The sequence below is a fragment of the Ornithodoros turicata genome, unplaced genomic scaffold (genome assembly GCF_037126465.1).
Source record: "Ornithodoros turicata isolate Travis unplaced genomic scaffold, ASM3712646v1 ctg00000945.1, whole genome shotgun sequence".
In the NCBI taxonomy this organism is placed as follows: Eukaryota; Metazoa; Arthropoda; class Arachnida; order Ixodida; family Argasidae; genus Ornithodoros; species Ornithodoros turicata.
Genome location: NW_026999421.1, coordinates 526,439 through 543,999, shown reverse-complemented (window position 1 = coordinate 543,999; position 17,561 = coordinate 526,439). Strand labels below are relative to the sequence as shown.

Here is a 17,561-nt window from a genome sequence, read left to right as displayed (position 1 = left end):
ATCCGCAAAAGTAACTGTAATAACAACTAAAACACGCATCCCGAGCTTTCACAAGCTGGCCATAACTATAACTTGCGTCCCCTCGAAACACGTGTCCTTGTGGCTGCTATGAGGCCCTAGGACATGTCCTGCGCTGTGTGTGAGCCGCTAATTCTGATTCTCTCTCATGATGAAGAGGAATAGCAGTCTCTGTTCGAAATATATGGGCGGCTCTCCTCCTGGGACACTTCCCTTCATCTTTGCTTACCGGTTCACTAAATTTTCTCCCCATCTGCATCTCTTGATGACATCTAAGTGAACACATTACTTCCAAGGAGAACTGCATATAATCATTTAATCACACGTACACAAATCCAATTTGGAACCCACACATTTATTCGGTCGTAATAAAAGTACGACTGTATCACACATGTGTTTTGATCGACAATATTTACTTTACACAACTCTGCAGCGAAGTGAGCGAGAGTTCCAAAATAATTTGAATTAAGCCTTCTCCAATGTGCGAAAAACACTTCATTTCATTTACATTTGGGTATATACATTTGACACCAAGGGCGGTAAACTTAGGACCCATATATCTCCAGTGTTGAAGCGTATCACCCTGCTAGATGGATTAAACTTCACACATCTTTCGACTAACATTGCTGACAAGCCATTACCACTCTAAAAAGTATAACAGCTGTATTATAGTTATCTCCAGTCTACGTGAGATTCACTATATAAACATAATCGCACGCAGCCGTATTCTAATACTGTGGCATATCATAGCTAACCATATAACTAGCACATTAGGAATAGACACATTTTTTACACATTTTCAAATCACCTTATGAACCTACTACGAAACGGTACTTTGTAACATAAGGAACAAGAAGAAACAAAATGCATTAGTCATAATCAGAATCACAAAAAATCACAGGAGTGATTCTTTTTCTTTCATTTTTGACACTGGATGAATATTTGTGCTTTCTCGGGTGAAGGCAAGGACTCAGTATACTGCTGTTGATACCTCTATTAAAACTGCTATATCATCTTCAGAGCTCGTGTCCATTGACAGCTCAGTGCCACTTGGTGCTTAACCACAACCGTTGCCAACAATCGTCAGCATCATGAATGAAAGTCCCTCAAGCGAGTCCATTTCTGAAGGAAGCTACCCAATTCGGGATCTTGGCTACTTCGAAGGGCTTCTTGTAATAGTTTCTTGTCTTCATCGTCCTTAGCAGAAACATTTGTATGTGGAAGCAAGAGAGAAATATAATTCAGGAGTAGTGATATCTCAGTCTCTGTTGGACGCCAGAATGAATCACTCTCTACATAATACTCTCGAATGCGGCTGAGTGTTGCACAGAAACACTTATCTACTGCCTTGACATCTGAGTGTAGTACCATCAGTTTCAAACAAGGCTTAGCTTCGATACTCATATCGTCCTCACAAGATGGCAGCTCGAGATTAGTCAATAAACTCGCTGCGTCATAATCACAATAATATGGCAATAATGTCACCAGCTGTTCTCTCATATAACAACTTGCACAGATTCGCGTTGGTGAATCGCCTTCTTCATCAGGACAGTTCATAAGAGAGTGAGGGATGAGGCATCTCAGAACATTCATGTTCCTTCCTTCAGCGGAAACAGCGCAGCACGTGTATCCACCCTCGTCGCGCATATTAGGGAATGAGTGTGGAAGAAGGAAGTTCACGATATCAACTTCATCATTTACACAGGCCAAGTGAAGAGGTGTCGATCGATCCTCGTCACGGGAACTCATTCTAGAGCGGAGTAATATTAACTTCACAACAGCCAGGTGTCCATTTGAGGCGCACACATGCATGGGCGTTTCTCGATACACATTGATCACTTCCACTGATGTATAAAGAGGAATGAGAAGCTTCACCACATTCGCGTGTCCCTTCCACGCGCTCAAGTGCAATGCAGTGTTCTCTTCTTCATCTGTAAAGCATACGGATGAATGGGAGAGGTGGATCTTAACAGCTTCCACATTTCCTTCCTCTGCTTCTATTAGCAACTTGATATTGCCATCGTCGTCGATCATTTCCGCGTTGACATCGTCAATGTGGAGATCATCGGTGTTATTCATGTGCGACCATCCCCGATATAAGGTAACAATGTCCTCATTTTTTACTCCACGTTCTACATAATCCTGCTCACTGAGATTTAAATGCGGCAGTAACAGCTTCATGTAATTAATGAGATTTTCTTCTTTTATCTCACGTAGCTTGTCCTTGGCCACATCATGTAGCAGTTTACGGCTATAACGATCATCAGCGATGTCATCTAAATGGAGGAAGAGAAGTTTCAGACACCAAATTTCTTGTTGGAAATCCCTGTCCATCCGCACAAACGCATAGCTTCTGCTGATCCTCTGTGCATGCCTAGGGTCACTGTGTCGCAAATAAGGCCATAGAGTTTGCATCCTTTCCCTTCCACCACGTCTCGCCCAGACGTACAACGGTGATGAGCCGAACGTTTCAGGTGAGTTCACGAGCGAGTGTGGGACGAGACACCTGACAACGTTGGGCTCCGAACTCGACAGATATTTCGAACTTGTCCTAGCAACGTCTAAGCACGTTTTTCCTTTGCAGTTAAGCACGTGCGCATTTGTGTGAGGTACAAGAAACGTCACAGCTTTAAGGGAATCAGAGCTCGAAGCCTCATGAAGCGTTGTGTTCAGCCTGATGTGATGTTCGTCATATGTCCGAGTGCGAAGGAGTAACAACTTCATGGCCTCCAAATCATCTCTCTCTGCACACCTATCCATAGAAGTTTGTTGGTTACAATCGAGAGCATTCACTGAGGGATAAAGAGGAAGAAGTAGCTTCACAATCTCTGCATCTCCAGCCAAGTGCAAAGGAGTTTGAAAGAGTCTATTTGTTTCGTTAATGGATATACGTGCGAGGTAAAACTGTGTTGTCTCCAGATTTCCCTCATTCGTGCTAATGTGCAACATTGTGTCTCCAAACTCGTCACGAATTCCCATATCGCAGTAAGGAAGGAGCATTTTGCAAACAACCTCCGACTTTGCGTAAAAAGGGGCAGTTTTAAAGCCATGGTCTGCAAAGTCATCAAGGTTTCCAATTACTGAAGGCTCTGCAGAACATCTCAAGCTTCGTTCCTTGCGTGATTCTATTTGGTCCATGATGTCTCTGTCTAGATCTACTGTACTCTCTCTCGGGGACACATAGCTCAGATACACGTCCAAAACGCCTCGTAGGTCGTGTATCACAGCCGTGAATATAACTCGCTCAAGAAAAAGTCTTTTTTGCTCGAAGGTTTCACATGTGCGCAGATTTTCGGTAGAATGTTTCACTGCTTGCTCACTGTATCGAGTGTACAATATGTTGAGTCTCTCTCTCACAGCTGAAGTCCCAGTCCGCAAACAGTCCCTCCACACTCCATTGCATTTCTCGTCCCATGGACAACTCAGCTCCGCGTACCCAAACGGTAACAGTTGAAACAAATCATTCTTGACTAGTTTATCATCCATTGTAAGCCTCTTCAATGTTGCTTTATCAGCATGCAGGGCTGCTACGTGCAATGGCGTCCTTTCGAGCTTATCCACCTTCGACATGTCCTCGCTTTTGACACCGGGTTGCTCAAAATATGAAGCGTCGTTGTTTATTACAGCAGAGTGAAGTGGACAGGACGCCGACGCCAGTCCATCGAACAACTGCATTACATCCTCGTAGTCTTCTTTACGATACAATTCTAGGACTTTGTTCCAGTAGCTCGATTTTGTTATCTTTGCCTTCTCCAGGAGATAGTGAGCTACGAAAAATTCGGCGAAAGTCTTGTGAGCGAACTCAGGAATTCCTGCGTCGTTAATTCCATTCACAAAACCTTCTTTCAGACAACTGTCACCAGCGCCCTTGATCAATCTTCCATCAGGATCTACCTTCCTTAATTCCTCTTCATTCAATAAGTCCTTCAATATATACTGAGGAAATATACACTTCATAGCGAGGAGACAATGGTTTGCGTAGAATGAAGACTTCGCGTCATGGTTCTCCCCTCGCACAGCACTTAGGGAGATGTTTTCCTTCATTTTTTCTTTTCTGTGTACAAGGTGCTTGTACTCGACAAACATCTTGTACACGTGTATAACGTATATACTCCTGTCACCAGAAATGCCAGCAGTATTAAGAAGCGAAGAGCAATCGTCAGACTCTGCAAATTCTCCATTCCTCATCTCAGCCATCATACGAAGTAGGAGAGGGTTTCCTAGGATTGGTTTGTTTTTCTTCTGCAAAGAGTTATACATTTGTTGAAACATACGCAAAAATTCATCATTCCTGGTGCCTGAAGTTTCTCTCTCGCCCCTATATTTTGCGAGGAAGTCATCCTGGTTGTTATCAGAAAAAGGATCAAGTTCATATCGCACAGTGTGCAAGTTATCTTGTGCTTGACGTTGAAACACAGTGCGAGTAAAAACGTATATCTTGTACACTTTGGTCTTAGCCACAAACAGTATAAGATCCAGCACGCACTTGCGACATTTCTTGTTGATTTCGTCGAACGCATCTAAGATGAGAGCAACTTCGAAAGGGCTTCCATTGTTCAAGGTTTCCTCGAACAAGACAAACTCCAACCCATCTTTTTGTACTTCGCACAGATCCGCGAGATATCCCAGACTAGGCGATGAAGTTTTCACTAATGCCATTCTCTGAGGAAGGTCGACGTAGAGCACCCACCTCTTCTTTTCTTCAGTTTTTAATTCTCTGCACAACCGAGATGCCAACACACTCTTTCCCATACCTGGTGCACCAGACACTATGACCACCTTCTCGCCTACGTTCAACAACGCGTCCTCAGTGTAACTCTCACTTCCCGTCATTGGAAGGTGACTGAGAGGACCATTTGATTTGGTCCACAAGAGTCTCTTACGAGGTTCGTCGAACTTTAGCAGGTGCACTACTTTCTTTCGGAAATTACCATCTTCCAGGAGATCTTCGTAGTCACGTGGCTCTTGGAGGAGTACAAATTTCTCGAACTTCGTTAATTCCTCCTTGGCCTTTGCCACACAACCGTGAGGTAGAAGTGTTGCGGCGTGATTGTGTGTACAGCCCAGGAGTGCGAATGCCTCACTGTTGTCTTTTAGATTGCATTTTTTCAAGTGAATTTCCACGGCTCTTCTACATTCTCGTTCCACATAATAGTTCTGAACACATTCTTCTAGTTCATGAAGAGGAGGTCCCAGGTCAATGCTCTTCGATTCGCATAGCTTTAAAAAAACCGCAGTGTCTACGCAACGTAAGAAGGTATCTATAGTCGTTGCGTCCGAAAGCTTAGAAAGGTCTTGGTCCTGAAGTTTTACGCGGGAATTTTCGAAAAATTCTTTTTTGCAGCTATACGTAACGTGCTCAAAACTTGCTTCGTCGATCCTGTGAACTTTGTGCCTCTCTCCAAAGAATGCATCTTCTTGCACTTGTTTCACCAAGTAGTCTTTACCACTGTCTTCCACAAGCAAGATGACTTTTGATCCAGTGACACAGGATGCTTCACTGAAAAGCTGAATCATCTTTTGGACGTCTTCCTTTGGATGGACCGTTACAAGAACAAAAGCATATTTGTAGTCTAGTAACACATCCTTCAGTGCGGAGTCCAGCTGTTTTGCATCGAAAAACATGTACGGAAGTCCCGTAGATTGCACAGCGTTGTGAACCATTATTTCGAGAAGCCTCAGTTCTGGACCCGTAACTACATGAAGCAACCAGTCTTCCCAGACACTGTTCTTCAGTTGGTTCTCGAATTTCACATTCAGTTTGCCAATGTTGAAAGCTTTGTTGAGTCTCTCGTTTACCTTTTCTATCATTGTCGCATCTATCGACGGGATTCCATTTTGAATGTATTTCTGCATGTCCGGGATGACAGTATCCTCGAAGAACTTTCGTAGTTCCGGTACTTCCTTTTCGAGAACCCTATTTCCGTGATCGCTGCCATATTGAGTTAGTATGTGTGGGATACGAACAATCGCTTCTTGTTCTTCATTTTTCATCAAACCTAGTCGGATCAAGTCATGCACATCGTCTTTTCTTCGTTTTATGTCATCCAGAATGGCTCTGTATCTCTGTTCCTTTTCTGTATCTTCGCGGGAATATGGCTTGCCATCATTTCTATACACCAGATGAAGTGCCAAATGACAGGATTCGTGAATAAACGTGCCCCGGACTTCGGCTTCCGTTGCTCCGCCTCCGATAGAAATTCTTTGCTTTTCGTAATCAGCAAGTCCGAGGACGCCGCTGTCACTGCACCCCGTGATCCCCTGAACGTTTTCACTGTTGTAGTCGAATAGTATATCCAGATGCGGTGCTGTGGCAACAACTTTCAATATTTCCTCGTTTAACTGGTCGGTTGAGAGTTCCCTGAACATCTTCTCCAATCGCCCCTCGAGGTCATCACATCTGACGTGGCTCCTTGATTTGCTTTTCAAGTAATAGATGTAGGATTCTTTGCATTCTTTGGTGTAGTATCGTTGCCGTCGAATTTCAGCTCGATGAACGCCTGTCAGATATCGATAATACGATGCTTCTTTGTCGTTCTTGAGTCCACATCCACGCGAGACTAAGAGGCCATGTATACGGACGGCTTTCATTTTAACAGCTCTGTAACGAGCTGACTTTTTTTTAACAGGATCCAGCCAAAGTTTCAAAGCAGGTGCAGCATCCAGGCACTTTAGAACACAAGCCTCGTCTTCCTCCGCAATGGCTTCGTGTATTTCCTTCCTGACGTCTTCCCACTGTGGCGACCTTTCCAAGTCGAGATCAAATTCAGGTGTCGAAGCCATGTCCTTGGAGATGAAGCGAGAAATTCCTGTAATTTTAACGAGGAATTTAGGAACCTAAGCAACACTAATTGGAATACAAGAAACAGATCAAGTGCGGTAATGTATCTAGACTGCGACTCTCGTTTTTCCGTGTTTGCGCCGCGAAGCAACAATGGCTACAGGGGCTCTTGTTTTTTGCTCTGGGATCATGTTGTATAATAAAAGCAGCAATGATGTGTCGTCGCCGCTATGTTTTAGGTTGTTGTCTAGCGCCTTTGAGTTTTCAGTGTTTATCGATACCTCTGCTTATTTCCTTATTTGACTCTGGAGACCACGACGGTCATTTCACGGGAACAGGGTTTGTTTCATCGGACATATAGCAGGAGACAGTGGGGTGGAAGGTGTGCGGCTGCCTTATAGCCATGGACAATATCATATCCTTGCAAGAAGACAGAGGTAGACAAAAAGTAGACACAGAAGAAGTAGACAAATGCGAGTACAAAGGACTAGATACAAACAAGCAACGTAGCATTAGTACACTTATTGCGAGGAAAACACAGAACCAGAATAACGCGAAAAAATACACGTGGACGTCTCGTGGATAGGGAATGCCATGTATGTAACGTGAGTTTCTTAATGAAAAAATAGGAGCATGGGAACAGCACGAGGAAGCCGATATGAACGATCAAATATTGAAACGATAATATGTGATACGAAGCAACGATAACATTGTGATAAAAGATCGGTACAAATGATTAATGAACTCAGAGCAATGCTAGAACAGAATACGAGTGTAGCAACAGAAGTTTTCGAGTATGTGCGCGGTCCGCTCCCTCTGTTGGTCTTTCTCTCTCCCCGCGTCTCTGTGTCGCTGCATCGCTGCTGGGCGATTCCACGCGAAATGATCCAGCGGACCTGCTCGGCCCTCACAAAACTATCGCGAATTTTTACGAATTTTTTTTAGCAGTCCCTAATAGTGCAAAACGACACATCACGAAACATTTCTTCCCAAATCTCAATGTGGCGGGTGCTAGGCACGAGCAAAGTTCGCAACGCTGGCGAAAACCGTGCCTGGCGTGAACGGCAGCTGCGGCTCATACAAAGCGCCTAGAGCTGTGCGGTTTTCTTTTGCGTATAGAGGAAACCATGCTTTACACAGCGTTCAAATCCCGGTTGTCGTGCTGTAATGGGTGCTGGTATACAAAGGCCGGAAGTTTCGCAATTTTCCTCCTACTTCGCGATTTTTTTGTGGAAAATCAAACCATTAAATTTTAATGAATATTTTTCCCTGGCAAGGCCTCGTGGAATACTTCAACAGGAAAAATCGTTAGACACATAACTCCTGTAGTCATTGCAGGAAAAAAAAAGAGGAAGTATGCTACTTTGTATGCTGAAGTATGTATGTTTGTTGAAGTATGCTACAAAATTCGCTACAATCGAGCGTAAAACACACAATGAAGAGGTCCGAAGAGATGCCTGAAACCAAGGCAGTTTTATAGAACGAGCCTTCCTCTACAACATATAAAAAATCTCGAGGTCGTTTTTTTTGTATACGGGAGAAAATATTTTTTTTTTTTTTTTTTTTTTTTGTAGTAGAGGGTATTACGGCCACACTGACCCACGTTACATGTACCCGGTGGGGTGCTATATTTGTTTCTTGGGCTCCCGTTTTAACGCTTCATATTTCCGATTTTTTTTGTGGTTGGTTTTTAAATATGACAACCACCCGGACCAAACGAACATGGCTCCAGTTGAACGCTGTGGATTTCAAATTCACCAGTATGAATATTATAGGCGCGTAGATGCATGTTCAGTTGATGAAAGTTCCCTTTAACTGTCACGTTTAAATGCTGAACAATTCAGCAAAAATATTAACCACGAAAAGTCTAACAAATTATAACGCTAGAGGAAAAGGCGAACGTGCAAAAAAGTCATTTACATGGCAGTACTGGAAACGACGGAATCTCGTGGTGGTGGTTCATCGTCCATGCTGTCCTAGGTTCCAGTGAGGCTCACAGCTATACAGGGTGTTCAAAATTAAGCTTTCACTAGCACTTTATAAATAGGCGAAATGAAAACTCGTGCAAATTTTTCTGTTCCCTGAGTAAGAAACAGGTGCTACATAATTAGCAGCACCTTACACAAGTAGCGTAAAGTTGTCATCCGGTTTCCTGTCATCGCTGTGTTTGCGTAGCGCTCGTGAAAGCTTAATTTTGAACACCCTGTATAAAGCCTTGCACCACTCGCGTATGGAGGCGTATACCCGCGGATATCTGCAAGAAACTTCTGGGTTCGGATGAAATATGGACGCATGTTGTGATCTGCGGATCGGACGCGGATGGCACGGGATCAGACTCGGATAAACCGCGAGATTGCGCCATCAGTTTGCTTCCCACAGAACATAGAGTACAAGGTGTACGAAAGCGCATCTGAGAGAGATCTCTGGCGTCTCGAGTCGAGGTGCGCGTTCGGCGCCGATATTGCGTTTCACTTGCAATAAACTCTACTTATTCCGTTTGGTGCAAAATGTGTTGCTGTGCTTGGTGCCGTATAATCTTTCGTGGAAGCTAAATCTGTACTTGCCGTCGTGTATCCTTTGGTAGCATCATGGACGCTCAGGACCTGTGCTCGCTACAAAAGCTATGGCGCTCAGGGGTTTTCACTGTCGGAACAAGAGAGGAGGAAGTCGCCCGTGTGGATGAAGTTTGGTGACAGCTTGTTTTGTTGGCTTTTTCCTTTTCTTTTTTTTTTTTTTGCTGTTTTGTGCTGACGGGAAATAACGTTTATTTCCTGGAAAATTGGCCTGATATATCGAGCATAGAAACTGAACAATTGCTGCGTGCCGTGGGAGCCGCGGATCTTTCGGATAGGATGCGGATGTCAAAAAGTTCATCCGCACAGGGCTTTAGCTCATACGACAAAAAATATTACTTAGACCTGGCCATCCCGCTAATCCCCAATGTCCGTTGCCGGCACCGTGCACACCGGAAACAATGCCATTAACTTAACCACCCAGGATTGCAATACGCGTATTATGCTAATGAAAGAAAGACTATGGTAACCTCGCAGAAGTCTGTGTCACAGCATATTGCTTGCTCATTAAAGCCCAACCAGACCAGAGAAAATTTGAAAATAAAAAATGATTAAAACAGGAGCCCAAGAAACAAATATAGCACCCCACTGGACACATGCAACGTGGGTCACTGTGGTCGTAATGCCCTCTACTACAAAAAAAAAAAAAATCTCCTGTATACGAAAAAACACCCGCGAGATTTTTTAATATGTTGTAGAGGAAGGCTCGTTCTATAAAACTGCGTTGGAAAACTGCATGGTCTTCCGACCTCTTCATTGCGTGTTTTACGCTCGATTGCAGCGAATTTTGGAAAAATCGCAAACTTCCCATTTTTTTCCTGCAATGACTATAAAAGTTACGTGTCTTGCGATTTTTCCTGTTGAAGTATTCCTCGAGGCCCTGTCACGGAAAAATATTCATTAAAATTTAATGGTTTGGTTTTCCACAAAAAAATCGTGAAGCAGGAGGAAAATTGCGAAACTTCCGGCCACGACAACCAAGATTTGAACGCTGCGTAAAGCATGGCTTCCTCTATACGCAAAAGAAAACCGCACAGTTCTAGGTGCTTTCTATGAGCCGCAGCTGCCGTTCACGCCAGGCACGGTTTTCGCCAGCGCTGCGAACTTTGCTCGTGCCCAGCACCCGCCACATTGAGATTTGGAAAGAAATGTTTCGTGGTGTGTCGTTTTGCACTATTAGGGACTGCTAAAAAAAATTCGTAAAAATTCGGGATCGTCTTGTGGGGGCCGAGCAGGTCCGCTGCATCATTTTGCGTGGAATCGCCCTGCTGCCTCCGAAAACTCGCATCCAAGCACTTCATAGTTCATACGGATACCAGGCTTACATGCTTGTATTCTGAGAAACACAAATAGGGCATCTTCGATGATGAGGCGTGCACTGCACTCGCGAATACGGCCACGAACTCGCTTGTGTGTTTGCTTGCCTTTTCGGTAGACGGCGTTCTAGTCGACTAAGGGTTGTCGCGTCTGAGTAGCCCGCGGAATCGGCATCCTTTGCTTGGCAAGCAATTTTTGAAATTCAATTGCTGAAAAAGCAGGAGGATTTGCAGCAGAGACTTTAGGCATCTGAAGCGTCCAAGCTACGAGCTTTGAGGAAAGCACAGAGGTTCTACATGCGTGCCATTTACTTTACAGCTCCTTTTTAGAAAACACAAAGACCGATGTAATGGCCTCACAGTGAGTCTGGCATGCAGTGCCCCCACGTCGCTTCTTTCTCAACTTGCTCATCACCTGCCTTACTAGAAATTTATGCACGCTGACCCAATGGGCTGCCCATCAGCGAATATGTGACTGTTGGCTGTGATCAGGGATAGAATCCTTGACAGCAATTAGGGAGATTAGAAATAAAACGAAGAAAGAAAACAACGCACGAGAGATGCTAGTTGGAAGCCTAGCAGGGGATCTGCCAATCAACTAACAAGCTCTAGACGAAAATATATTTGGCATTATGTAATGCATAGACCCACTTCAGTTTGTGAACAAGAGGGTGCGTCCGCTCACGCGCATGGAGTAGACGTCGCTAGTAGACAACACGGAGTAGGAAATCGCATGGTGTATGTGACTTATTTGTCCATTCTGTACCGCGAAGGACATGCAATGGCTACACCACTTTGCGGCATGCCCTTAGTAATGACCGAAAACACACAATTACTGATCGCGCGGTTTTCGTCCGCCAAGCACGATAGCAGAGCCGCCGCATCGCCATGACGTCAAGCACTGAAGTGAGTCTACAGAGAATAAGAACGTGGAGTGTGTGTAACACCATGTGCAAGAAAATGGATCTCTTCCCCCAGATTTGGTGTCCTTTCGGTTACCTGTGGGCCCCGTCCATTCTTCGAGTACCTTCTTGAGTTTCTTTACATGAAACGGCTTCCTGGCCATGTCTACCCGGTTGATGACCTCGTGGAACTCTTCGTCAGTCAAGTCGCGAAGCTGCTGCACATTGTCCATGCCTAAGGGAAATTTCAGCACTGGGGTTAAAATCGTCCGAGGATTTATGAACACAGTTTATACGAATGCGTCGCAGGAGGTTGTTATACCCACCTTCGTACATGTTACAGAAAAAATGGAGTGATCTAAAATCTCGTGGCATACATAGGGTACAATTTGAGAAGAAAGATGCGCTAACAGTTCCTTACTCTCTCTAGGTGGAATATCGCTAAGTTGGCTCAACTATAAAGTCTTATACCACCAAACTGGCCAACAGCACATATTTACGTAGAATGTTGCATTCCGGAGGTCATTTTACGAAGGTCAGTAACAATTTGCAGTCCTAGGGACTAAACGTCGGGGTTAGGGGACCAAAATGGGGAGGGAATAGCAGTCTAAGGGACTATAAGGAGCCGCTATTGATCTCTGTTCCACTCCTTTTTCCCCCTTGAGTGTACTAGTCATAGGGGTCATTCTGAAATCTCCAGTCTTAAACTGTAATATATTTCTGTCTGGTACCACCTCTCGTGGCATAGTGGTTAGGATGATCGCTTCGCTACGCCGAGACTGGGAGGTGACACGGGTTGGAATCCTGTCACCGGCTGTGCTGTCTGAGGATTTCCCTGGGTTTTCCGAAAACTTTCCAGACGAATGTCCCCCACAGTTCCCCCTGAAGTCCGCCCAGGACGCACACTAACCCCCATGTCCCCCACTCGGACTCTCGCCCATCCTCCCCTCTCCACAGAAAACTGCTTGGTCCCTGGCCACATCGGCAGCCCACCAACGCTCTGCCCTCCAAGCTCTCTGCACCTTTCTGGACACCGTAGGACTTCGATCCTTATACCTCAAGGGGCTCATTATTTCATTTCCCACATCTCCACCAGGTAGAGTATGTGACGTGGCGATGGAACTCCCCATTCATCATCTTAAAATAAAGTTCCCGATGTTGTGGGAGTATCCGTTACTCGAAAAATACCAAGACTAATATTTGGGAATACTATGTACTCAGTGAAAGGACTCATCATCATTACCCATAACGACTCGCGTATTTCCCTTCTGACTGACTCATGCGGTTGTTCCATGGCATGAGGCGACAGAGTGCGTTTTGCCTCGAACGGAAAGACAGGGTTTTCAGTATGCACTTACCATAGCCTGCACAGACCAACAACCGCCCTGTGTGTTGTATGCTGTGCAAGCTGTGCTAATCGTTTAGACTCACCTATTTCCTCAAATTTTTCGCAGTAAGAGAGGAGACCCGCTGGTTCAAGGAGGTGGTGAATCTCCGATAGTCTCGGTTTCTTTGCCGGAATGGGCATCATTGTCACTGAAAAAAAGAAGAAAAAAAATACGGGGGCTATTATGTGGTACATACGAGGGTGGTTCCATAAGTTACCGGCCCGACCAACTTTTAATAGTCATAGAGACGAAACAAGTATGTCACTTTTCGACATAGTCACCCTAAACTTCGATGCACTTTTGACACCTTTCAACCAGCATTCTTATACCCTCGAAAAAATAGTCCGAAGTTTTGTCCGCAAAACGCTGGAAAACTGCCTCTTGCACCTCACTATCGTTTCGAAATCTCCATCCTCTGACATCCCTCTTCAAGTTTGAGAACAGGAAGTAGTCACACGGTGCCAAGTTTGGACTGTAGGGTGGGTGGTGGATTTCTCCGAAGCCTTCAGTGCAGCCTTGGCAACAGAACCCGTGTGGACAGGGGCATTGTCCTGGAGCAACCGGACACCTCGACTCAACCTGCCGCGCCTCTTTTCCTTGATGGCGTCTCGCAGTCGGTGCAGGAGTGAAGCATAATAAGTCGCATTCACTGTGGTGTTCCTCTCTTTGAAGTCGATGAGGAGGATCCCGTGACAATCCCAAAATATTGTTGCCATGATCTTCTTTGTGGATTGTGTGACCTTGGCTTTTCTTGGGGGTGCTTCTCCTGGTTTGCGCCATTCCATCGACTCCTTTTTCGAAAGGGGATCATATAGTAGAGCATCATAGTCTCGTCCCCTGTGACAATTGACTTCAATATTTTGAACTCTTTGGCACAGACGACGCGCTGTTGCTTTTGAACTGACGAGAGAAGTCATAGTCATGGCACCCATCTCGCACTGACCTCTTTCATGCGAACGCCCTCGCCGATGATGCGAAAAACGGTTGTTTTGGAAAGCCCCAGCCTTTCTGAGATTTCCTTCACCTTCAGACGCCTGTCGCTCAACACTTCCTCCTCGATTAGAGACAATTTTTCTTGTGTCACCACTTCCACTGGATGACCATCGCGTGGATCATCTTCAATGGACTCTCGCCCCAGTCGAAACTGCTTAGCCCAGTCTTTTACCGTTGTGTACGACGGAGACGCTTCCCTGTACAGTTTTGTCCAGTCGTGCTTTAATTTCTTTAGGCAAAAGTCCCTCTTTTGTCAATAATTTTATCACAGAGCGGTACTCGATATTTTCCATTTTAACTGAAGAGTGCACCCTGGCTTTTTGAAATGCCGCTCTCCAACCGACAAAAGCACGGAGAGGGTTGAGGGTGGTGCTCCGGCGCTCCAACAGATGGCGCCATGCGTCCTTAATCGCATTTTGAAATTTGCGCGCATTTTCTACCTCGGGCCGGAAACTTATGGAACCACTCTCGTAAGTACAAACACAGCAGTGGATTGTTGATCTGCGTATCTAAACGGGTTGCGAGACCTCGATAGACGTTGTTAGTCTGCATTGCGCACACGACGTACTACACAGCGTGTAAATTGAGAAAAAACTGAACAGCGCATTAGGGTATAGGCGTGTTCATCATGCGGTCCATACGCTCGTTCGTTCTTTCAGTCTATGTCGTTAGTCAGTAGGACACTAGGTGCATTGCGGAGATTTAAAAAATAAATGGTGAGCGTGTAAATTCTGAATCAACGAAGAAAAATGTATCGACGTTCCCCGAGTCATTATGTTCCGCGCAGGAATGCCAAGGTGGAGTACACGAGGTACGAGTGCTGTGCCTCAGTGCAGTGGTGTGTAGCTCACCTGGGTGTCCTGTCCACTGTTCCAGTTCGTTCTGGAACCTCATCACGTGAAAAGGGAATCCGGCCATGCCAACAAGATCCATGAACTCCAGGAACTCTTCTTCCGTCGAGTCAAAAAGCTGCTGCACATTGTCTACGCCTGGGGTCAAGTTGGACACGTAAGTTAAACACGTTCGAAGTCTCACGAAGACGATTTACTAAATGCACTGTAGACCACGCAAGGCGCTGCTCTATGAGTGAGAGAAATTGCCCTTTCGATATATTTATCTATTTTTATTATTATTCGCGCCATTTCAAATCCGAGGCACTTGGCCGCAGTATACCACTGATCCACCGCGGATGACTTCAGAAAAATCGTTCAGCGAGCACGTCGAAAAATATTGATCTTAATAGTTAAAAAAACAACAGAAGTACCTGTGAGCTCGCTATATTTGGTTGACGCGAAGACGCATTCTGGCTCACCTTTCTCGATGAACTTGTCGTAGTAGGCGAGGAGATCCGCTCGCTGAAGCAGTTCGTGAACTTCACGCTCCGACTCGTTTGAAGGAATGGACGTCATTACGGCTGCAAAGGAAGTTCAATGTAGGCGGTACAGGCACATATGTCCGAGTAGTGAGATTTTAAATTTTCAGCTAAGATAAGATAAAATGGACTCGCTAGCATAAAGGAATACGTAAGCTATACTGGATCAGGAAGAGGAAGAACATAATTAGAAGGGGATGTAACACTTGACCCCCTGTTACGCGGTTCATATTTCAGCGAAGGTTCTCCGATACGATGAGGGCCTGTATACAGAGTTTCACAACAAAGGGCAATAGACGCGTATTACATCGTTTGTGCGAATCTCGAAACGCAGCTGGCTCTGAAATGCGGGAGACATGTCAGTCAATAGGGTTTGTGAGCCATCGTGCATATCTCTCGCGGCTGACGTCCACGTCCTTAAGGGAACCAGACCTATAGCAACCTACGGCCATCGCGCTGTTCATTGACGAGATAATGAAACCATAGGAGGGACTGAGGATTTTGCTCCCCTGACATGAGAAATGGATGAGGAAACATCTGGGGCCACCGTTTCACTTACTTTATTACCTTCACTGAATTTCTTTTGCAAGCTCCAGAGAAGCACTCGGTCATAAAAGGACACAATGACTGATGTCACTAGAGCCCCCTTGACAAGGGAGTCGTGCGTATAGGTTTGAGACATAGGACTGCAACACCCTTGGTGCCTCTCTACGTGATCGGCTCTCAACACCTTTTCGATCACCGCAATGCACCCGTTTTGCCGTTCACCCAGGCGCTATCCCCTGGGACCGCTACTCATAATAACTCCAAAGCAATAGGCGCATCAGTTCAGAGGTATCTTATTGCTTCTTTCGAGTTTTTTGAGGCTGTATTGCTCCTCGCGAGCGACCCTACCGCTAGCGGCGATAAGACACGCGCATCTAGAAACTGCCATGACCTACCCTTGGTGCGTCTCTGGCGAGGGAGATGTCCTGCAAAGTGACAACCGAAAGTGAGTGCCGCGTGGTGTCCTTCCCCCATTTCAATTCCCAAATTTCCCCTCCCGAGTTGAGAATCCTTGCTGAGGCACATGCCTTTAATAACCTGAACCTGTACGTGCTCCGAAGGGGCCGTAACATCTTTTGTCGATCGCGGATTGTTCGTGAGAACGACAGGAATAATTAGAGGCATAACAGCGGAAATTGAAGTAAAGGAAACGTAAAGCAAAATACAACTGATTTACAGTGCTACGTAACACCTTGCTACTATGTAGACAGGGTGTCCACGCTAAGTGTGAACAGAGTTTTTAAAAATATATCAATGACTTTTTCCGAGATGAAATCAATTTCAATATAGCATATGCTGAAGGGCACTCCCTAGGGGGGCATTGACAGACTCCTAAGGCAATGTCTTAATTAACTTTCAATAATTAACTTTTTAATTATAAAAGTTACAAAGTTGTCCCAATGAGAACATCTGTTCCTTTCGGCCACCTGATATCGTAGCCATTTTCAGAACAAAAATTTCTTCAATTACCTGCATTTCTTGACCACTGTTTGAGTACGTTCTTCAATCTTTTCACGTGAAGGGGCTTTCTGGCCATGCCTACGTGCTCGGTAAGTGTCTGAAACTCTTCGTCCGTTGAGTCACAAAGCTGTTGCACATTGTCTTCGCCTGAGAACAAATCCAATACCGCGGTTAAACATCTGTAACGTGTCCTCAGAGGCTCAGACACATTAGACACATCCCTAACGCAGAAGACCCTACCTGACCTGGAATACGAATTTTTGCCTTTGTCTCGCATTAAATACTTTCATGATGACTTATACTATAGGGATCGTTAACCTCTGCAATCCCAATGACCGCATTTTCAGTCTTTTTTCGTTCTTTCTCTCCAGGGGAAGCAGCAAACATTTAAACCCATCCTAAAATAAGCATTCTTAAATTAACTCTTAGAATGGCAAGAAAAACCATACAAGGGAGTACGAAACGACAGGACTAAACATTTTTTTTCCGTGTTCCCCTCCGCTGGCGATTTTAGAGTTTCAACACAACCAGCCCATCACTTAACATCTTCAGTCTTAGCTCAGCATTCCGAAATTATCAATCTGTCAAAGGAGATTTATTCGTAATAATAATTGTAACTGTATAGAGAGCTAGCCTTTTTAATGTTTAGTTGCATCCACACGGCTATATGGTAAAAGTACGTATATGAAAAACACCCCGATGGCCCGTTTTG

At 45.0% G+C, this 17,561-nt stretch overlaps 1 protein-coding gene across 1 annotated transcript; it reads right to left on the bottom strand.

The window, feature by feature from the left end:
• Window positions 1-352: 352 nt before the first annotated feature.
• Window positions 353-17,008, bottom strand: LOC135375765 (uncharacterized). The gene is made up of 6 exons (XM_064608405.1): window positions 16,859-17,008; window positions 15,284-15,385; window positions 14,823-14,960; window positions 13,022-13,126; window positions 11,688-11,825; window positions 353-6,827 (listed from the first exon to the last, which is right to left on the bottom strand). The coding sequence occupies exons 1-6, from the start codon at window positions 16,923-16,925 to the stop codon at window positions 1,108-1,110; spliced, it is 6,270 nt and encodes a 2,089-aa protein (XP_064464475.1). The 5' UTR covers window positions 16,926-17,008; the 3' UTR covers window positions 353-1,107.
• Between the last annotated feature and the right edge of the window lie 553 nt (window positions 17,009-17,561).

What these genes read in the sequence shown, in the direction of transcription:
- LOC135375765 (XM_064608405.1), bottom strand. Translation starts at nt 16,925, where the DNA reads ATGGCCAGAAAGCCCCTTCACGTGAAAAGATTGAAGAACGTACTCAAA. An exon ending in CGACAAGTTCATCGAGAAAG is followed by an intron (nt 14,961 to 15,283) that starts GTGAGCCAGAAT and finishes ACTTGACCCCAG; the next exon opens with GCGTAGACAATGTGCAGCAG. An exon ending in AGAATGGACGGGGCCCACAG is followed by an intron (nt 6,828 to 11,687) that starts GTAACCGAAAGG and finishes TTAAAATTACAG; the next exon opens with GAATTTCTCGCTTCATCTCC.